The sequence below is a fragment of the Poeciliopsis prolifica genome, unplaced genomic scaffold, assembly GCF_027474105.1.
Source record: "Poeciliopsis prolifica strain line A6 unplaced genomic scaffold, Auburn_PproV2 SCAFFOLD001, whole genome shotgun sequence".
NCBI classification, from domain to species: domain Eukaryota; kingdom Metazoa; phylum Chordata; class Actinopteri; order Cyprinodontiformes; family Poeciliidae; genus Poeciliopsis; species Poeciliopsis prolifica.
Genome location: NW_026562376.1, coordinates 18,454,698 through 18,476,740, shown reverse-complemented (window position 1 = coordinate 18,476,740; position 22,043 = coordinate 18,454,698). Strand labels below are relative to the sequence as shown.

Sequence of the window (22,043 nt, the reverse complement as noted above, 5' to 3'; positions counted from 1 at the left end):
CGACATGTAGGAACAAAAGCAGAAGCGCAGAAAGCGGTTGATGAGAAAACAGAAATGGTGTCTCACGCTCAAATACTAATAATAAAAATCAATACTCCAGTAGAATTTTGGGGAATTTGTTGTCGATCCAGAAACGTTCACACCAGCGTAACGCTTCTCCCGTGTTTGTCGTCCTCTCTTGAGCAGCACAAGCACTTCACAGAAGACATCCAGACGAGACAGTACCGCTCCATTGAGGTCTTGATAGGAGCCGGATACGGTACGCCGGCGGACATCTGGAGCACCGCCTGCATGGTGAACAGAACCGAGTCCAAACGCAGACGACTTATCGTACATCCTTTCTATTATTATTATTATAATACTGTTTTCTGTCAGGCGTTTGAGCTGGCCACAGGAGATTATCTGTTTGAGCCTCACTCTGGAGAGGACTACTCCCGGGACGAGGGTGAGTATTTCAATAAAATGTTGTACGAATTAGTTTTATTTTATATGTTCCAGACTATTGAAATCTGTTGTAGATACTTAAATGTTTTATTAAATCTGGGCTTTTGAAGACACGTTCGGATCGTTCTTTATTCAGGCTGGGATTACATCACAGCAAACAACATCAGAGATTTTCAAATGCAGTAATAGGATGCTTCAATGTTTTATTTATTTTTTGTGGTTAAAATTATACCTGCACACTCAAATAGATACATTTGCTGTGCTAATATTTGATTATGTTTCCTTAGCAACTTAAACATCAAGCCAACACTTCTTCTAGCCATCGACAAGCTCCTGGGATAATTACATTAGATCATTTTTACTTACTTTAAAAAAATTTATCGTACAATAAAAAACAAACGTCGCTGGCGTCCTTTTGTTCCTGCTTGTTAAGCTAGAAGTAAGATTAAAATTAAGAGAAAAACAAAGGTTGGTTGTGATTGAGACCATTTCAAAAGCTTAATTTTATCTGCTCATTTACAGCCTCAAGAGCTATTTCCACTCTCAGGCCAGCCAAATAAAACTCATTTAGATGTTTAAATGTCACATGACTTTTCTGTTTTTTTTTTCTTAAGGAAAAAAACAACTTCTATCATTTTCGATCAACATCTATTCTCAGAATTTTTTGTTTTAAGAACCAACATCTTATCCCTGTTTTCCCTGACTTGGAAAAAGTCAGGGATTTAAATTTAGCAAAGAAGAGGATGGATCTTATTTTTTTCTGATGGATTTGTATTTTATTTTTTCCTTTAAGCCAGATGCTTGCTAGTGGCTATAAAACGTGTGTGAGCAGGAGAGACTTTCTGAGATTCACTTAGCTAAACATTAGGTGGGGAGGGGTTTATGCTTAAGCCTACTTGGTGCGGTTTTTGAAAAATAAATTCACTGGAGTTGTTTGTTGCGCACATCCTGAAAAAAGAACGTGAGAACGCACCATTAAGGAGTCTGTCAGCTTTTCACCAGTACCGTTCGTCCACATTGTCAGCAAAGTATCTTACATTCTACACACTGACTTCATGATGTCTCTCCGTTGTTCGAATGAGAGCTTAAACTCTCCAAGTTAATTAACTTTAACAGTTTTTCAGTAAAGAAACTCTGTGGACATTTAGACATCTTGTCTTTTTTTATTGCAAAATGATAAGTCTGAGCAATGGAGATCGTTTTAGCAATGTGTTGTTGCTGATGAAGTAAGCTGAGTTTAGGAATCCCTTTCCCCAAATCCTCCTGTCCACTGTCGACTTTAAATCCTCACCTTGAACTCTGCCGCTGTGCCTCCGTCTTCATCTCACTGCTCACCGCGACTCGCGTCTCTCAAACGGAGAAAGCTCACGTCGCTGGCGTCCTTTTATTCCTGCCGTGTGAAACCGAGCAACAGGGTTCGTACGGGTGCTTGAAATCCTTGAAAATGCTTGAATTTCTCGTTAAGTGTTTTCAGGGTTTGGGAAGTGCTTCATTCCTGTGCAAACTCCTTAAAATTCAGGCTGCACGGGTTTGTAGTAAAGAGCAATCTGAGGTTTGATTATTTATCAGCTGTTCATTTTGCTACAGCTGATAAAAACATTTTTTGTTCCTCACTGGCTGAAGTTGAATCAGACTAAACTTTATGCTGTGTTGGTCGGTTAGAATTACCAAAATTATTTCTATTTTACTGAATACCAGGAAACTTTTTAGAATTTTTTTTTTTTCACATTATATTGTATATTGTGTTAAAGCATTTAATTTGGTCATTTAAGTCAACACGATTTGTTTGGATTATTTCAACATAGGTAATCCAAACTTAAACTTTCTAAGTCAATTAACTTCAATCGTTTTCAGTAAAGAGACGACATGGAAATATTATTTATTATTTCTAATGGCTCTGTGACTTAATTGAAAGAAAGATTGTGGTAATTTTTTTTTTCATTAATGTTATTGAAATCAGGGAGCTTTTTGTTAAATTAGTGTTTTGCTCTCGGACCAATTAGATGTTAAGAGAGACATTTAAAAACATACAATTTAGCTATCTTTTAGCTAATCTTATTCTGCTGCATAATTTACGGTACTATCACAAGATATCAAACATTTTATGTCACTTATTTTATAAATGACATTGTGAAATAGTGAATTGAAATGGTCCTCTTTTAGATCATTTGTATTGTTTTTGTATCAAAATTGCTGTGCTGGAAAAGTTTAAAAACGTACAATGCTTGAAAAGCTGTTGAATTTTATGGCAGGAAAAACGTACGAACCCTGTAGCAAAAAGGTAGCAGATCGTAACGTTCGCCTCAGAGCTACAATAGTTTGTCACGTCCCTTTGCTTCTATCTGCATGCCGGCTGAAACGTTTTCCTCATCCTCTATCTCTTCATCTCGTCCAGCTCTCTAATTTCGTTCATCTTGTTGTTTTTCTCCTTGCTCGGTCGGCTACTTTCTACTTGTTTTTTTTTTTTATTTGTTTTTTTTTTTTTTTTGACACCAGGATCTGAGTCGGTTTTGGTTCTTTTTCCCCCGATTTCCACAGAAGCAACTTTTGTCCCCCCACCACTGAATCGTTATTTCAGAATCGTTATTTCGGGGCATTTTGCTTTTTATTCGTCTCATTTCCTCACTACTTCATCCCGTGTTGTCGCAGCTTATTGACGTGTTTGTCCTTCTTCATAATCTCTGATTGTCGTTTTTTTGTTTCCTTCTTCCTCCTCCCTCTCTTTGTGTCCCTCCCTGTTATTATTTTTTTTTTTTTACTTTCTCACCCTTACTCTCTTGTTTTATTGATTCCCTTTCTCCCTTTACTTTTTGTCTTCCACTCAACTTTTTCAATTTGCTTTTCCTTTCCCTTCTTCTCCTCCTCTTCCCTCCCCAAAAGACCACATAGCCCACATCATAGAGCTGCTGGGCTGCATTCCGAGGCACTTTGCGCTCTCTGGAAAGTATTCCCGGGAGTTCTTCAACAGAAGAGGTAGCGATGGCCTGAGAGCTGGGTGGCGCTGAGACACACGGATGTCAAAGAGGGACAGAAAACGGTCACAAGCAGACTGTTTCAATTTGCTGCCAATTGGGCGATTCGATCAAACGCGGGAGCGATCAGTATTCGGCCTCCAAACGTGTCCCTCGGGGCGGCAGTGTGTGTCGGCGGCCGTGCAGCCGACGGCGTGTGTGTGTTGACGTGTGTGTGCATGCTGTCACGCTGAACCGTGCCTGTTCCCTTTTGTGACGTATGTGATGGTGGGGGCAGACCACATCGCTCTGATCACGGAGCTCCTCGGGAAGGTCCCGCGCAAAGTGGTAGCTGCTGGGAAGTTCAGCCGAGAGTTTTTCTCCAAGAAAGGTAAACTGAACCGTGGGTGGAAGCCTCATCCTGGGTGGTAGCAGGAAGTGAATGTGGGGGGTCAGAAGCTGGACGAGTTTTTGTTTTTCATAGAAACTCTCAGACAGAGTACAGGTGAGTATGACGTCACGGCAGGTTTTCTTCATTCTGCCGTTGATGTGAAATGGCTCTCAAAAGTTTAGAAAACCTGCTCAAAATCTACATTTTGTTTTTGTGCTAAATCCTGAGTTGTAAGGATTTTTTTTCACTTGCAGCACACATATTGTAAAACTCAACTGATGAGCAAATCTTACAACTACTAAGGCTGAAACGATTAATTGTGATTAATTGAAATAAGTCATTTTGTAATCGATTAATCACTAACTGTAGTCAACAGAAGCCAATTGCTGTAAGAACAACACAATCAAACCAACAATTAAGCCAAAATTGTACAATATATATATATTTTTTCCATTTACAATAGAAAAAACCTTGTTTGTCTTCATCTGTCCTACTCAAAACTCAATTGGCATTTTTAGCTTCTTCTGGTTCATATTCTGTAAAAGAAAAAAAAAATCTCCCTTTGCTACCCAAATACTAATTGGTTAATCCTAAAAAAGATCAGCGCTGCACTGTATTGATGTTAGTGTAAGCAGTAAGGGCTCAGCTTTGCATACTTTGCTACAAATGATCATGCATACCCAAAGGAATGCTTTTATTGCATTTCAGGCAATTAGGTGTTTATTTTTTAACTTAAAATTGCATTAAATTGCTTGTTCGTATTTTGAATATATTTATAATATTGTATAAAATATCTAAATCTGCAGGATGTGCTAATTTTACTTCTGATTAATTGATTAATAGTCATAAAAATTGAGTACCAAAATAATCATTAGTTGCAGCCCTAATAATTACAACTCAGTTTGCTCAGTCTGAACTCATTTTATCTTTTGGCCTGAAATAGAAAAAAAAAAGAGAAATATGCATAAAAAGTTTTGAGATTAATGCAGTTTTACATCAGCATACACTTATGCTTAAATTTTGAGAAAATCTTGAAAAAAAAAACATCAATTTTTATCTAAATAACAAGTAGAGTTAAAACTGTAAGCAGCGTTGGGCTCAGTATCACTTCTGTTTGCGAGCCGGCTGACGGGGGAATGTGGAGAAATAAATATCTCCAAAGATCACCGAGAGTTTAATGTAGACATCGGCCAGTCTCCATATCAACCTTCAGATATCATGTCCATGTCAAGTGATTGTTTGGGAGTGAAAAAAGCTGAAAAGATGTGAAGTTTATTGAGAACTACCTCCTGTTTTAACTAAGATAAAAAAAAATCTGACGGGCTCTGTCACTGTTAGAGAAATATAAACGTATCTGGAAGAGTCGCCATTAGCATGTCTCTCTCCTCTGTGGCTCTGCTGCCCTCTAAGCCTGGTAAGTGGACACACCTGTGTCCGATCAAGCTGATAACCCTTGCACTCTGCCATTCATTCGCTTTTTAAGGTTCTCTTCTTGGTGTTTTCCCTTCTGCTCATAAATCCTTCCCTTGTGTGTCATGAGATCTGGATCTTCTGGCTTTGAAGTTGTCTCTGAGCATGCACTCGATGTCTCACTGTTCACCCTTTTATCTCTCGGCGCTCTGTTAATCTCAACTGACTTCCCCGTTCTGCTCCTCGGGGGAAGCGGGGCTTCGCCTGTGGGCCAGAAGGCCTTCGGTGGGACGCTTGACCTTGTTTTGTTTTGGTTTTTTTTTCGTGCATTGTGATTTTTATTGAACTGTTGGGAATACAGAGCAGAGTGTCTGCGCATCCTTAAAAAGTCTTAAATTTCAAATTGTCCTTAAATACATTGATCACAGGTCTTAAAGCTTGTTGTAGTGGGACAATTTAATCTCGCAAAATATAATTTATTTTTCTTGTCAGACTTGTAAGTCTGGCGAAAGTTTGAGTTGCACACAGACATCTTGATTAGGTTCTGTAATTCCAGGCAGTTGAGGCTAATGGTAACTAGCTGCTAATGTACTTTTTTTTTTTTTTGCGTCAATCATTGGTAATAATTGTCCAGTTGGTTGGACGTTTGTCTTCACCACTGGTTTTCACTTGTGTTACTGTGACGATATGTACAATCTGTGCAAAAACGCTTAGCACTGCTGTACAAAATGTACAATTTTCTGTTGAGATGCAAGTCTTAAATTACACCCGTAATAGTCTTTAAAAAGTCTTAAAGAAACCCTGCATAAGCTAAAATTGCCTTAAAATATTTTTCTCAATCTCCAGCTGATAAATATTTGAGATTCTGCCATCGTGTGAAGGGGTTAGCACGGCAGCCGTGGTTTTAAGCGAACCTCCTGGTCGAGCCCCGTCATTAACCAGCCTCAACGCTCTTTCTTCCCTGTCAGAGCTGCGTTCCCAGCCAACTGTTTCCATCTTTTCCTCAATAATGAACACGTTTTTGTTTTTGGTCATCGTCCTGTCTCTCTCTATTTCTGTCCATCTGCCTTCTGTCAGCTTGGTGATCAGCCAAGACTCTGCAGGCTTTCGCAACAATGATGCAGCACCTTACTGATTAGCAATCCCATAAAAAGAAAGAGGTGAAGTAATTAGTGAAATCAGCTGCTGTTCTGTTGTATTGTAAAATAATTGCGGCCCTTGAAAAAGTGCCTGTCGCCTTTTTATATAAAGGGGCAAACCATCGATTTGTGCTGAAATAACAATTTGTACCAATGCACAGTGTTTAAAAAGTAAATATCTTAATGCATAACATAACATCTGCGAGGTAAAATAATGAGTCAGGCAGCAAAAGAGCTGCTGCTCACACGTCCCTTTTATTTCCACATGCTGGTCATGTCTAACGTTGCAACCAAAACAAACAAAACAAGAACGGGATGAAGTTTCTAACCAACAGCGTTTTAAAAATGGTCTTTCCTTGTCTGCTGGTGCTCTTAGTGTTAACAACATGGCTGTCTGTGGTTTTCACAACTTCCAAGTATTTCCAAGCAATTTTTCTTTGATGCAAGAGGAAAATGTAGGAGCCTTTTTCCAGCCAGCTAACCAGCAGCAGCAGTGCTGAAAGAGATGGCAGCCTTGCGTGAGACCCGGGTCTATCATGGAGGTGGAAAATCTCATTAAAAGCTCTTTAAATCCCAAACGATGTGATGGAAAAAAAAATTTCTTTGAAACCATTTTAAAAACCGCTGTGTACATTGGTACCGGTAACCAAACAATTGCCAACTAGGGAGTAACCTTGCCCACAAACATGTTCATTCATAACTGTTTATGCAGGATTTTATTACAGACCTTTATGGGATAATTTTATAATTTTAAAGAGAGAAAAAAAAGAGTTGTTATAGGTAACAATACAGCTTTTATTAGCATATCAAATCGATGTCATAGCATGTATCAGTAGTGTTGAAAACATCTTTGTGTTCTTTCATCTATGAGGGTGTACCCTTGTTTTTCTTTGGGAAAATCGGTGCTGATCTTCTAAAACGTGCAAAGCTTTGCAGTACGAATGGCCGGGGCGAGCTAAAGTTGATGGATTAGGCTGGAGATCTATTCTATATTTATCCCTTTTGTTGTGCCAATACTGACTGCTCCGTGTGCCTCCCTGCAGGCGAGCTGCGGCACATCACCAAGCTGAAGCCATGGTCTCTGTTCGACGTGCTGGTCGAGAAGTACGGCTGGTCGCACGAAGACGCCGGCCACTTCACGCAGTTCCTGCTGCCCATGCTGGAGATGGTGCCTGAGAAGAGGGCCTCGGCCGGGGAATGCCTAAACCACCCGTGGCTCAGCTCATAGCCGGTCACATCCCATCGTCTTTCCCCTTCCACCTCCCCCACACCCCCAACTGTGAGCCCAAACATCAACCTCTGTTGGCAGCAAGTGGAACCGTCGTGTAAAGAGACGCTTCCCTTCATAACCAGGCTTTACTCCTACATGGGGAATGTGAAAACAAGCTACTGGCAATTTCTACAACAAAAAGAAACCGTAGGATCAGAGGATGGGTTTCATCGACGAGAACAAAAATGTTGCTGCCTCTTCCGGCATCAAGACGCCAGCTTCTTCTTCATCTGTCTTCTTCTTCTTAGTTTAAACTGTTGAAAGCTGTTGATCTCCACAGTAAGTAGAGTCTATAAGAACCGTTGTTGCACTGCTGACAGATGGCCCAGAGCTCCATCTTCCATGAACAACTGGAGCCCATACGTGTGGGTGTGTGTTAATTTGTGAGGGAATGAACGTTTGTGCCTATGCCCCCATATATAACCACCTTAAAGGAGTACCAACATCAGACTTTACAGTTTACAGCGTGCTTTCTTCCATGGATCCAGTCCTAGAAGAAAGTAAGAAAAGCTAATCTCACCCAACATGGCTTTTTAACATCCTTTACGGTCCTGAACTGGAACTGCAAGGGGAAGAACAGAGGACATCACACTGATGCAGAAAAGGTTCATAATCAAAACAATCAGTATTAACCTGGAGAAGAGTCTGCTTGGGGTGAAAGGATTTTATTTTGAAATGTCTGGAGAGACTGCTGAGTGGGCAGCAAGGAATATGACAAGCCGATGATGGTCTCTGGTTTCAGTTCATCTTTAGGAAATATCGGTGACCTTTAGGAAATATCGGTGGCCTCTTCCACCTTCCTATTAAGGATCAACACCTTTCACTCCGAGGTTTTTGACATTCTCTTCTGACTTCATTCCTAGGAACAATTTTTCTTGAATCCTTATGTGGCACGTTTACTAGATCTGATTGGTACTACCCCAACCAACCCACCCACCCGTCTTTTTGCCCTCTGGAGGAACCCCGACTATCCCTGAGCCTCTCCAGGAAGGGGGCTGTAACGTGGAAGGTTGCACTTGTCTTTGTAAATGTCTTTCAGGGATTTGAAACCTTTGTACATAGAACTAGATTTCGCAACGCAAATAAGCGACTGTGGACAAATTTGTGGACAAAAATCCCAAGTATCATTCCAAAAAAAAAAAAGAAAAGAAAATGAAAAAAAAAAAAAAAAAACTGGTTGATGTTGGCAGCACTTGACTTCCCCTTTCGGAGAAACAGGAACGGAATATTCTGCCTCCGACTAAAACTCTGCGGAATGCTCAAACTGACTCGTGCTGCCACCTGGTGGCAGAATGGGAGTACTGCAATGCTAGTCTCAGTGCCAACACTCTGAGAAGTTTCACCATCTCTGTCTACTTAATCACACAAACACACACAAATCTTGAATCATCACAATTAATCCAGTTGCCTATTTTTCGCAATAAATAAAAAAAAAAGATGATTATAATTAAATGGTGAGATATTTTTAAAAACTATTTAATTCATTAAAATATGGGGGGGGGAACCAAACAACTTCTCTCTGGTTGTTGTGACCGTAACAGAAAATTGTCTTATACTGAGGTGATTGTGTTTGTCTATTAGAGATGTTTTTATTTGTTTTGTCATTATTATTAATATTATTCTTGAACTTTTTTTTAAAAGAAAAAATAAAACACCTCTCCCCTCCCGTTTTACTTGAACAGTGCTGCCCTCTATGGGCCGTTGATGGTGATGAAAAAAACTGTTTTTGCAATAAAGGGTATGTGATGAGATTTTTTTTTTTTTCCCCATTCTCCAATTCTTTGCACCGAATCTTCTCGATCTTCATCACTCAGCCATGCTGACTGTTCTTCCTGATGACATCGACAGAATTGAGTTTTGTCTGTTTTTCATTGACAGATTTAATAAATTGTAGATTAATGGATTCTTTTGTCTTGGATGCAGTCGTTTGTTTTGGCTCGGAGTTACAGACCACACAAGCAAACGCAGGAAAATAAATGAGATTGTGTTACATTTTAATGGCATGAATGTTGGAAGAGAGTATGTTTTGATAACAGGCAATTAACATACAAAAAAACAGAGTACAGTCAGCCATCAGTACAAATGTTAAAGTTTTGTGATCAATTCTACAACAAAATCCATAAAACATTAAAAGAAGATTAACACTGCAGGAATAAAACATCTACACGGTGCCTTCGAAAGTATTCATACCCTTTCAACATCAACAAGTTTCTGTATTTGACACTTGTAAATAATGCTCGTGCATTTCATTTTGATTGCTACGTCACACAGGATTGGAAAACATTTTAGTCTCAACATGTTCCCTCAAGCCGACTGAATACAAATCCACACATTTTCACATTTTGGGCGTTTTAAAACAAAACAAAACATAAATCTCGTGATTTTAGGTCACTATTCTCCGCTTGGTTGAGTCGGGATAACGAAATTCCAAATAAATACGAAAAGGTTTGTGGTTTTGACATGGGGGGGAAAGAAGTGTTTTAAGGGATAGGAATACTTTAGCAAGGCACCAATTAAAAAGAAAACCCAGGAACTGAGAAGCAGCTTGGGTTCCTTTTAGGATTCTGTCATTTCATCTTACATAGTTACTGAAATGTCCTCTGATTACATTGTGCGTCTGACTCACTGATTAGTAATCAAACTATTTAAAATGTATCAACTCTCATCAGTGAGTGTGCTTTTAAAGTCCATGTTGATGGATGAAAAGCTCCTACGTAACACAGACTGCAGGAGACGAAGCGTAAACAAAGGCAATCAAAGTTGTTGCAGCCACTAAAGACAAGACGCCACGGTGAGGCATTTACGTTCTGGACTCTGCTGAAATGTAATGAGATGATCTCATGATCTACCAGGGAACATTGCATTGCAATTCTGAAGAAAACCTCCTGAAACGGTACTAAGAAGATGTACAGTAGAAACATAGTACCTGCAAATTCACCTACTAACTGCACAGCTGCCTGTGTTGTGCGTCTGCTGATGGGGAGTGTGCGCGCGCATCAGAGCAGCGACGCACAGTTCTTCAGCAGCAGGGGTTTGGCCAAATCCAGGATGTCCAAGTTGGGATCGAGTGACCTTCCCAGCCCCTCCAGCACCATGATGGCAAACACAATGGACGCAAAGTTGCTCTCCAGCTTCACCTGAAAAACACCATCAATGAATAAAAGGCAGCAACACACTGTTTTACTTAAAACCCAAACAAGGAGGCACTGAGAGCAAAAAAAATAATCTTCTCACTGATGTTTCCTTTAAGTGTATTTTGTGGTTTAAGTAAAGAACATAAATATATTACATACAAGAGATACATTTGAGAAGAAATATACAAAAGCAAGTACTACATTGTTTCTTTTGCATTACTGTATTTTCTACATTTTTTAACAAAAATGTGTTGCTTCAGAAATGTAAAAAGCAACAGAAATTGCTTTTAAACTCATTTTAAACTGGGGACATTTTCTTGACATTTGCCTCCTAAATATTCCCTACCGGACTCCAAAATGGATCTGTCAGAACCGGTCTTTCAAAAAAGGGAAACAGATTAATTAAAGTGTTTAAAAATGAAAGGTATGAGACAAAGTGCTCCTCTTTTGTCCACCATGTTTTTTTGCTTTTACTTCCAGTTCATAGTAAAGAGGACAACAGACATCCAGTGACTTTTACTCAACAGAATGTCTCGTAAGCTCAGCTAAGTAAAGCAACAGAGTGAGATTTACCTTCTTGTTGTCGGTGTTCAAAATTATGACAAAAAAAGAAATCCAAAGATATTAGAAATAAATGGGTTTTTTTTTTGTGCATCTCTTAAACGAGGCAAAGTTTTCCAATAATTTGCAGCTCAGATAAGAAATAATCTAAACTTGGTTACTTTCCATTACTTTAAAACAGTAATGGAAAGACTCAGAAGTTACTTTGTTTCTAAAAGTCTCCCTCTTAATAATTTCAACTTGTCTTTTTTTTCCATGTGACTTTGTTATGATCATCAGAAAGTTTCACCTTGTAAGTTTAAAACTTTAGACCAGAAAGGAAATATACTTTACCTTGTGCTTGATGAGTAAGCCAAACACCTTAGAGAGCAAATCAGCTACTTGAATCTAAAAACAGACAAAAGATGAACGTTACTGATGCAGATCATCAGTAAGGGTAGAACCAAATACATCAAACTCTTTAATAAAAGCAATCTGAGTTGATCTATAAAGCAAAAAACAAAAAAAAAAACAGGAGCTACAGCATCAACACTCAAACTTAATCATCCATTAAGATATTTAAACTCTGCTAATGCAATTAGAGAACTTGAAAGAACTCTGTTAAGACATGGAACAAATTTTAACATTTCCCTCAAATAACTGTAAAGACAGGAACAAATTAGAAAAAGATTACACTTCTATTTACAACACATCTATTACGATTGAGAAAACAAGTAAACTAAACACCTTTCCCAGAGAGAGGGTGTTGCTGACGGCATGATCCACCAACTCGGCCATCTCCTTCTTAAAAAGCGCCACATCTTTGCACTCGTTGGCTCGGGCATGGTGCAAAATCAACTCCGCCACCCTGTCGCCCTGCAAAACCCCGCAGGTCCCCTTAACTGTATATACATTTGATGAGGATCTTACATTAAAAAAAAAACATACTTTCCTACAGTTAAAGTTCCCAATACCTTGCGCAGCACCACCGCCGTGAAGACGGCCTTAAAGTTGGCGAGATCGTGGTCGCTGAGCTGAGCCACGATGCCGGCGTCCAGCAGAACCAGCTGCAGAGGACACGGGCCTGGTCTGACGCTCACCACCACCGTGTCTAACAAGTCCGTGAGGGTGGTCTTTCCGTGGTGGTCCCCCGCGGCAGCAACTGTGTCACTGGAACCAGCGAGAGCCTTCGGACATTGGACCAGAATGTTGCCAGGGTGCAGATCTCCGTGGACAAAGTTGTCCACAAACACCTGCAGTGGAGATGTAGGTGAAGATGGCTGATAAAAGCGCAGTACTTCAATACATCAAGTGACGTAACGTTTGTTGAGCTCACCATTTTCAGCAGGGTGTCAACTCCCATCCTGGCTATTCTCCGCTTCACCTCCTGAGGAATCTCAGAGCTCAGGTAGTTGGAAATGGGCTCACTCTCCTACACACAAAAAAAGAAAACCCCCGATGCATTTTCTAACATTTTCCAACTACTGAAAAACGCTTGCGGTGTCGGCTATCTTCAGAAACCACAATCTCACTTCAAAGGTTTCCACTAAAATGTTCCTGGTGACAAACGGTCGTAGCGGAGTCGGGAACCTGATGTTGTCCACGTCGCGGAAGTTTTCTTGGAAACGCTCGATGTTTCTGGCCTCGAAGCGGAGATCTATCTGCAGCAAACACGCGGTAAGTGAAAGATACGTCCAGTGAGGTCACTTCGACACACGCTGGGGACATTTCTAAGCTGTATTCATGCAATAAAAAAAATAAATTGGTTCCGTAATTTGGTGTAACAAACTAAACCAAAACAAAACAAACAAAAAAAAGCTAATTAAAGTACCTGTTTGGTCATTAGCTTCTCAAACTCCTCAACGACTTCACACAGACTGAGCCACTTGAGTCCGGGCATGCAGTGCAGAAGCCAGCTGCCTGCTTTCATCAGCAGCAAGTCTATCTCTACCTGCCTCCTGACGCCCGGATGGACTACCTGAAAAGCAGGGGAAAATGAAGCGCATCTTCTCCTTCGCATGCAAAAAACACAAGGTATCAGAGAGAAATACATAGCATCTTGCAAACACATTAATTACCCTTGAGATTTTCCACTGCAGTTCAACAATGACACTAATTTGGCCTGTTCAGCACAGGTGGTTAATGCAGATGGAGACCTAATTTAGGGTCAAATTATTACTGACATGATTTTCTTTCAAGGGAAAAAGTTAAGAACAACACTAACGTATTTGTTTCTTTACAAGCAGTCTTGAATAGTAAGTAGAACCAGGTTTACTCAGGGACTTTTGCTGAAAAGTCAACTTTGCTGCATCCAAATCAGCTTTTATTTAATGAATAAACCTGACTAAACATGGCAACCAATTTGAAAAAAAGTGACTGAAATTACCTCAAAATTTGAGGCTACTAAATTTGGCCCAATTTTGAAATTTTTGAGGACTTTTGACTCGACAATTTTGGCCCGCATGACGCAAGGTTTGCACAGAAGGCGTTTTCATTTAATCTGTAAAAAAAAAAAAAAAAAAAAAAGATGAAAAATTACATTATATTGATCCAATGAGGTTTTTGGTTGCAATGAACCAAAATGGGAGAGGCTTCAATCGGGCATCATGAGCACTTTAGCAACGCACTGTAAGTGTAGTATGTTCAGACTTGCCTTGATTGCCACAGGTATCAGGCGCTCCTTCTCGTTGCTGCTCTCCCCAGGCTGCTGCAGAACGGCACCCACACTGCCGAGGCCGGGGATCTCCCAGGCTTCCAGCAGGTCTTCTCTCTCCATCTCTTCCACAATCGACTGGAAGGACGGGTCCTCCACCTGGTCAACCCTGGCCCAGCCTCTGTACACCTGAGCAACACATCCTGAACCCACAGGCTCTTTGCTGTCAAACACCAGCACTCTTCCCCAGGCCTCGCCAAAGGCCGTGCGGAGGCACTTCTTGGTGTGGGCCCAGGAGTGAGCGCTCACCTTCACGTGGAGCCTGGAGAAGCATTCGCAAAACTCTCGAGAGAAGATGTCCCGCCTGGTGCTGGCCCACTGTCCCAGCTTGATGAAAGTGGGACCCGAGGTCTCGGTCACCCATAGAAGGGCCTTCAACCAGTAAGACGCACAGTGGGTTGACATGAGGGCCAAGGGGTAAAAGAGAAGAAGGGGACCAAACTTGCAGAGTAGCACCAAAGCCCGGAGGCTGAGACGAAGAAAGAACACCACTTTGTGGACTTGGACTTTTGCAAGGGACTTCCTGTCTGCTGCCTTGGATGGAAGAGTTGCTTCCTGGCACTTGGCTGCAAGGGATGAAGCACTGACAGCACCCCAACACAGCAGCGTGACCTTGGGTATGCGAGTAAGGATCTGTCCTCTTTTGGTCAAACGTGTCCGCTGGTTGTGCACGAGCCTGCATCTGGCAGAGCAGCCCGCTCTTCGCAGAGTGGACCTCAGGCTGACCAGGAGTCCTCTGGCTCCACATGCCAGCATCGTGGCCATGCTGTCAGCTGTCCCCTTAGCTCGGTCCAAGAGTCCACATTCGCTTCTCCCCCACCTTCTTTTATAAAGTCAACCCAAAACGAGGAGAATATGTTCTCTCGCAGATAGCTCACCTCAAGAACAAAGCCACGGCTTAGAACAAGGCCGCCTGTAACCAAATACACGAATATGCCGCGGTACTGACGTTACCTGTACGCACGGTGGAGAAGGGCAGCGGCTTCCTGTAGCAGAAAGCCCTTTGTTGTGTTTCTGCTCTCAGTGCGGACAACAAACACATCTCACAGTCCAGCAGGCAGGAACCGGCATCTAGAAATATCACTCGTTTCCACCGAGAACCGAGCTACCTATGAAAACACTGCAATAACAACTCGCTTCCGGGTGTAACGTTTCGCCGGGAGGTCACGTGACCTTCACGTTCTCAAACCAAACTTTCTTTGGCTAGCTAGCGATGCAGCACGAACATACAATAACTAATCATTACCTTTTACTCAAATATCGAGTTTTTATCCAATGTTTCTTTCTTGTTTTTCTAACCTTTCGAAGATATATATCGATAAATATCCATATGCATAATAATAGGGAGTAAAATTAGGTCGTGTAGAGAGGTCATGTGGCCACCAGATGGAGACAAATCTTGCACTTTCCTTTGTTCGATTTCATTTGGACGTTTTGTGTCTTTTGAGGATTCGAGTTGGACGCAAGAGGATGAAAAGCCTCAAGCAACTGATACAAAAGGAAGTATTTGTTTGTAGATAAGCGTATTGTTGGTTTAGGAAGCATCTAAACATAAATTTCTTTTTTTTTAAATGTGTTCAAATGTAACGTCTAAATATGAGAGAAAATCACAGGTCCTCACTCAGTTGTTGTTGAAGACAACAATTGAGTGGTGACTAACTAGACATAACTTAATTATTCACATCTAAGGGCAGTTTAGAGTTACCAGCCTCCCTCACACGGATGTGTCTGGACTGTGGGAGAATAGCAGCGTGCCACATGTAAAGAGAGTGCATGCAAACCTCACATACAAAGCCCCAGCCAGGATGTAAACGATGGTATGGGTTGTTTTTTTTGTTTGTTTTTTAGCATTCTGTAATATGTTGGGTTTTGACAACTACACTTTAAAAGCAAATGGTCAGCCCTCAGAAGGAATGGGTAGGAGAGGCTTCCCCTTCCTAGCAGTACTTGACTTTGCTTCATATTGGCTTTGGTTCTTCATAAGATCAAGGGATTTTTATTTATTTTTTATGTTTTTTGTTACTCTTTCCAGTACAGTGCAGGACAATTGGTTGTTTAGTGGTACTTGTGAAATCTGGTTTTCCATACTGTTCAATCACCTCGCCTCATGGACTCATAATCAAACTCTGCTGGTATTGCTGGTCAATGCAGTTGCGCGACAGACGTTTTCATTTGGTGACCCTCGTTTGCTTGTTTTGCATGACTGTTGGATGCTCAACCTAAATCTCCTGTTGCATCCTCCAGATATGCCACCTCTTTGGAAATAAAACAAGCGAGTTGATGGGATGTTATTCCGGCAAGAGCTTGTTTATTCTGACGCACATTTTCAAAAAATAAAAATAAAAGACAAGTACAATATAATTAAAATTTTGTCAACAATATCTGGGATCTTTACAAAAGAAATAAAATAAAATAAAACAAAATGCACAAACAAAATAATAACCACACAATTTCAATTAAAGAAAAGAAAAAAAAGTTAAAGACAAAACTGAACTGTCCCTAAAACTATACTATCCCTTATGGTATAATGGTGCTTTTGTGTTATTACTTTTTACTTAATAAGATGTCTAATTGCTTTCATTCTGACCACGTTACCGTTTTACTGACGCATGAGTAATCGAGACTCTGGATCACAGGAAGAAAGAAGCAGGAGGTAAGGGATCCAAACACACCCATGGTGGGATTTAATTTCCCCTAGCTCAAACAAGAGCTCTTTCAGGCAGCAATGTCAGTGATTGAGAACTTGCTGGCATCATGCTTCCCAGTCACAGTGGGAGTCCCCTGGACGGTGAGCTCGGTACACACCCAGGATCCCAGCTGTAGGCCCGATAGAGGACCGAGGAACACAAAAAGCTGAGATAAACGGCAAACAGATGTCACTGGCCTCCACCTCCCACTGCTATTGATGAACAAGCCAGGCTTTTTTTTTAGTTTGTGCTTGCATTTCAAAGGCGAGGTCAGGCTTCAGGCTCAGAGGTCAGCTCCATTGCTGCTACATTGAGGCTGTTAGGCACTTTATGAAGACTGCTCAATGGAACGACTGAAGAAATGAAGCCTAAGTGTCATTGATGTCGCAGTTCGCTTCCAAGATCCATTGACCACAATATTTATCATTCCTTTTTCCTAGTTTTTGAGAATCCTGCCTGGATGCAGCATCTAGGCTGTCTGTTGGCTTTCAGTACAGTCTTCTGAAAATGCCGCAAACAAAATGGTGGTGAAGTGCTGCATCATTCAGCCTGTGCCACAACATTGATCTCAAGCAAATAACCTTGTAGACCGATCTGTTGATAGTGAAAAGATCTTAGAAAGGATTTGATTTGTACCACTGACTTTAGCAAAGGCATACCTATATTTTTACCATAGAGATGCAGTGCAGACATGTTTATGTCTCGTTTCAACCACAGGTCTCAATGTATTTTATTGGCAGCTGAAGGAGAATGACAATTACCTGGTTGTACTGCATTGTTTCAAATGAAAATCTGAAACGTGGGACTTGCATTTGTAGTCAACCCTCTTGAATTTGACACTGTTTAATAAAACTGACGTCATTGTACAATTTTGTAAATAGTTTTGGGCTGATTAATAATCAATAAGGACCTTGTCTTTGCTCGGTCCAAATAAAAAAATGTAGAAGTTTGTGGTTTACCGTGTGCCAAAGAGTTCAAGATTTGTTTGGACACATCCTTTCTAAACAGCAACCCTAGAAACAATGCCTTTGGGGGTGTGAAGGTTAATTGTTAATCCGTCAGCCATCAGTATGCATGTCCAACCTTGTTTACTGGACGCTTGCTTTCTCTCTCTCTCTTCACTTAGCCATCATGTGTACGCCATTGATTGTGTCTTCTCAATCGACCCAATCCTCCCATACCACGTTTGTTGTTGCTTTTTTCTTGCGGCTGCTGTCATCAGTTGGCACATCTGAACAAACTGATGGGCAAGTCGTCGTCTCCCTGAGATAGTAAGAGGCCCTCTCGATTGGCTCCCAGAGGAGCTGTTAGTTCTTTGAGCCTTTCCCCTTCCTGCTCCGTTTCCCCCCGTCTTTCTTTGACCGAACAGGACAATCGGTTTCCCGGGTAACCGGAGCTCCAATCACCCGGCCAGCTGCAGATTAGCTTAGCGGTGGCGGTGGGGAGTTAGCTGGGTGGGGGCGGTGATGGTGGAAAACGGAGAGGGAGGAGAGAGAGAGAGAGAAGTTTGGAGGAAGAGGGCGGCTTGAAGGAAGGAGGGGTGGGAAAAGTTTCAGAGGGGGGAGAGAAGAAGAAAATCAGTGTCACTTGTGGACCAGGACTGTGAGCGCGCGCAGACGGGGCCGCGGACCGTTTTCGCCTCGACGCCGGACGGGAGAAGAGAGGGAGTCCCGCCGCTTTCGGTGCTTTCCTCGGCTGTGGCGTTGTAGGAGGCTCGGGAAGGAGCTATGCAGAGCGGGAGAAGCCAGAGGCAGGGGTAGGGAGAGGGGGGAGAAAGGGATAGGAACGCTGGTGCGTTTGGAAGAAAAGGAGCCATGCGAGTGGATGCTCTCCTCTGCGGGATCGGGTTTCACAAAATGAACAGCGACACCGAGAGAGCTTCATCGGGGCTCGACCAGCTCAGAAAGGTACAGTGCAGTCTAGAAGAGATTTTTGTTGTTTTAAATCCAGAAAAAGTAAGTTTTCTTACAGTTGCACAAAGGCTTGTTTCTTAGAGGTGCATCTCGACCTTCTTCTCAGCAGTGCTTGGTGTAATTGCTTACGCCTGACCTTGATTGTGTCAGGCTTCCTTTATCTGCAGGGTTTCCCCCACTGTATTATAGGCCTGGCAGCCCGCCATGCTTCACTACCCCCACCGCCAGGCTAAGCCTTTCTTGTTTATATTTTCAGGAGAAAAAAAATCGCTTTTATTTTTAAAGCTGGTTTGTAAGCGTCTCTGTTGCTCATGTCAAACTGGACACAGGCTGACCTGTATGGATGTCTACATCAACCCCCTATGAGGAAGCATCAAAGCATATCAAATGCTTTGTCCACTTGGTCAGACAGAGTTAATGTGCGCGGAGGTCTGAGAAAGTCGTCCCATAAACTGGACCAACCAAAATCGTTTCTGTGTCCCCTTGTTAAAAACTCAACAAACACGAGATTGAAGCGCTACCAAAGCCACATTAGCAGCATTAAATTAAATCTCCTGTTTGTTGCGCATCTCTAAGCAGTGCAGCGTATGTAACTCATCATGCAGGGCCGATCCAAGGCTTTATGAGGCCTTGAGCAGAATTTTATCTGGGGGCCCCTCTTGTTGCTAGATTCAATCTGGAAGAGGGAGAGCAGTTTAATTGGCCAACCTAAAAAGCAATAAGTTATAATTGCAGTTTAGTAGTTTGTATTTGTGGCAAACAGAGCTCAATGTCAAAGATTAAACTCATAGCATCAGATTGTTGCTGTCGTAACAAACCTATCTAACTATGAATATTGTTCTTTTAACTTTCACAAAGTAAACTTGCCAGCTCCTTAAAATCTTGCATGCAAATGCTAAACAGTTTAAAATCGTTTAATTTATGTAAAATTCAGCCGAATAAACAAATGTTACATTTATGTATCTGTGGTCTGTGCTACAATATTAGCATTTATGGGCCCCTGAAGGCCTGATTGAACTGCTGACTTCATTTGGATGAGACAGAAATGCAAATAATTGATATTCAATTAAATTGTATTTTTTGATTTGTTGCTTTTCAGACTAGTTGTGGGTTTAATTAGCGTTTCACTGACGTTTTTCCGTAACATACAATTACCCAGTAATACTTTTACATTTCCTGTCTACTTAACATGTTTAAATATAAAAACATGGTGGACCGCCTCCACTGGGCTTAGCAAGTATATATGTAAAGAATGTGGGTCTATGAGAGATGAGCATTCCTCCATGTGAACAAAAGCACCTCTTTATGCACTGCTTGTATTGTTTTGAAAGGGCTTGCCCGGATGGAAACCTCTTCAGGGAGGAAGCAGGAGTTCACCTACAGGTGGCTATCCATAAAACCATCTCTCCAGTTTGAATGAAATTAGCTAAAGAGAGCAGAAAGGGGTAAAAAATGTGTCTTGTCACGATGTATTGTTACTGAAAAAATCCTCTGCCAGAGGGTTTCAATTTAATCTCTATAAATAGTACAAAAAAGAAAATTACACCTCTTGTCAAAAAAACACATTAATTATCAATGGGTCACTGTTAAAAATATAGAAAAGCAACAACTTGGCCAAAAAGACCATTTAAAAAAAAGAGGTTGAAATGTTCACAAAGAACAAATTAAGAGTGAAGATTATCTGCTAATGGAGTTTGTGGAGTTGTCCTTGTAACAGACTTAACTTCTGAGGATTTCTCAAGAGAAAATGGCCCACGCAGATGTTTTGAGTGAGTTTTTCCCCATTAAAATCTGCATTACTTTTGCAACAATTGCAAAACCGAACAAACACTTTCTCGTTCTTTTTTTAAACTTTTGGTAGCTTTATATTATTTTCAAAAAGCACCTGTTTATTTTCCTCCTTTGCCATTTCAGCCTCTCTTTTTTTGCTCCTTATGTTACAATGATTATTATGCCTGAACACTTCAGTTTTAGACCAGTCGCAGAGTGTTCAATCTGGCTTTTCGTAATACTTTTGAAGTAAATACTTTACTTACGATGAGCCCCGCCGAGTACTGGACTTGTTTCAACTAATTAATGACTTACCCTTCCCAGCATTCAACCACCATCTTCACAAGGGTTTTTGAATGTTGTTTTATTGTTGATGATCACATTAAGTGTTCAAACACATCCATGTGTATTTAGTCTGTTTTTTCAGAAGGTGGTTAAAAACGGCTTCATTTAGAAACACAAGAACAAAACCTGTAACAATTCCCCATTAACTGCAACAAGAACTAAAATCTTCTGTATCATATTTTCTCTTTTATATTCATAATCAGACAAATGAACAGCTGAAGCAGATTACAGATCAAAATTTCTTTGGTCCTCTAATCCTCTGTGTCTGCTTGATCCTGTCTTTCATTTACCTAGCAAAGTAGGAGTGAGATTTTATTGAACAGAGAGAAGCTGACTCTAGAGTCACGAAGAAGGCTTATACAGCTTGAGATAAAGAGATGGTGATGGTTTGTCTGCTGGTCTGGACAACTGTAAAGGCTGGACTTCTTTCCTGTCCTTTGAACCCACTCTGTGTTTATATGGGCCCCCGTGTCTAGTACTGGTGTTACTGTCATGCACCCACTGTTCTGGCTGATTGGGTTAAGTATTTGCATTTGGAGTCACTTTCTCCAGCAATGTTGCAATGGCATTCGTACCTCCTAATGGTTTCCATATTTTGTTGCATTGCAGCCACAAACTGTGACGTTTTTTTTTTCAGGGTAAACCTATATCAACAAATAACAGAATATTATTTCTTCTCAGAAGAAAATTCTCCAACAAATGCTTTTTATCACGTCGTTTCTCAATTTGGGATACTGTTATCATTACACCAAATTATTGGTCATACCAATCACTTAAGAATATGATCTCCACTTGCAAAAAAAAAAAAAAAAGATCCCAAATTGTGAAATTGTAGCCATAATGTGAATCACTTTCACAGACCTACAAAGTTAGAAATCTGAAATCCACATATATCCATAGAAAGTTCTTGTGTAAATTTATCTGCTGTAGCTTCTGCGTTTTACTGCTTATTGTTTTTGTCTCAGAATGGTGGCGGACAGCAGGGTTTGGGGGCTGGGAGGTGTCGCAGCCTGTTTTTAACGCACACTGCAGCCTGCTACTCAAAAAGGCCAACCTTCTGCTGTCCCAGAGCTGCTGCTGTTGCCACAGAGATATACCCTGAAGGAATGCTTCCTGTGGTTATTGTCCATGAAGTCCTCTTGTTATGATGGGGCTGTTTAGTGTGTAATACTGTTAGTAGGTCATGGATTTTGTCATGATCAAAAATAGGTCTCGCCCCCTCCTCTCAAGCACTCGCGTGGTTAAATCTAAAGAATGGTATTAAAATCCAGAGTTAAATCAAGTCATGCATTAGTTCTGCATGCTATCATATTGCAATGTTGGACTAATTTATATT

The 22,043-nt window shown here is 41.0% G+C and overlaps 3 protein-coding genes across 11 annotated transcripts in view; 2 read left to right on the top strand and 1 right to left on the bottom strand.

The window, feature by feature from the left end:
- The window catches only part of srpk2 (SRSF protein kinase 2), a 65,530-nt gene extending 56,022 nt beyond the window's left edge, over positions 1–9,508 (top strand). For 5 of the 9 annotated variants that reach the window (XM_055039191.1, XM_055039017.1, XM_055039108.1 and 2 more), the window contains exons 13-17: positions 187–294; positions 376–445; positions 3,325–3,417; positions 3,694–3,786; positions 7,379–9,508. In XM_055039191.1, coding sequence (XP_054895166.1) covers positions 187–294; positions 376–445; positions 3,325–3,417; positions 3,694–3,786; positions 7,379–7,563 — 549 coding nt within the window. In that variant the 3' untranslated portion in view covers positions 7,564–9,508. The remainder of the gene's footprint in view (positions 1–186; positions 295–375; positions 446–3,324; positions 3,418–3,693; positions 3,787–7,378) is intronic. The other 4 variants (XM_055039509.1, XM_055039357.1, XM_055039592.1 and 1 more) reach the window with 2 other exon arrangements.
- A 70-nt stretch (positions 9,509–9,578) lies between these two features.
- On the bottom strand, positions 9,579–15,136 carry adck2 (aarF domain containing kinase 2). The gene is made up of 8 exons (XM_055039694.1): positions 13,933–15,136; positions 13,111–13,257; positions 12,812–12,940; positions 12,616–12,711; positions 12,254–12,532; positions 12,027–12,155; positions 11,634–11,687; positions 9,579–10,742 (listed from the first exon to the last, which is right to left on the bottom strand). Exons 1-8 carry the CDS (start codon positions 14,755–14,757, stop codon positions 10,602–10,604), a joined length of 1,800 nt encoding a protein of 599 aa, XP_054895669.1. The 5' UTR covers positions 14,758–15,136; the 3' UTR covers positions 9,579–10,601.
- A 2,778-nt stretch (positions 15,137–17,914) lies between these two features.
- Positions 17,915–22,043, top strand: part of si:dkey-82f1.1 (DENN domain-containing protein 2A) — a 34,374-nt gene continuing 30,245 nt past the window's right edge. Inside the window, exon 1 of the mRNA XM_055033446.1 lies at positions 17,915–18,586. The gene's annotated coding sequence lies outside the window, so the exon portion shown is untranslated. The remainder of the gene's footprint in view (positions 18,587–22,043) is intronic.

Excerpts from the sequence above, each read along its gene's own strand:
- adck2 (XM_055039694.1), bottom strand. The coding sequence starts at position 14,757 with ATGGCCACGATGCTGGCATGTGGAGCCAGAGGACTCCTGGTCAGCCTG. Across the intron at positions 13,258-13,932 it reads TGATACCTGTGGCAATCAAG|GTAGTCCATCCGGGCGTCAG; the intron begins GCAAGTCTGAAC and ends CCTGCTTTTCAG. Across the intron at positions 12,156-12,253 it reads CGGCGGTGGTGCTGCGCAAG|GGCGACAGGGTGGCGGAGTT; the intron begins GTATTGGGAACT and ends GGGGTTTTGCAG.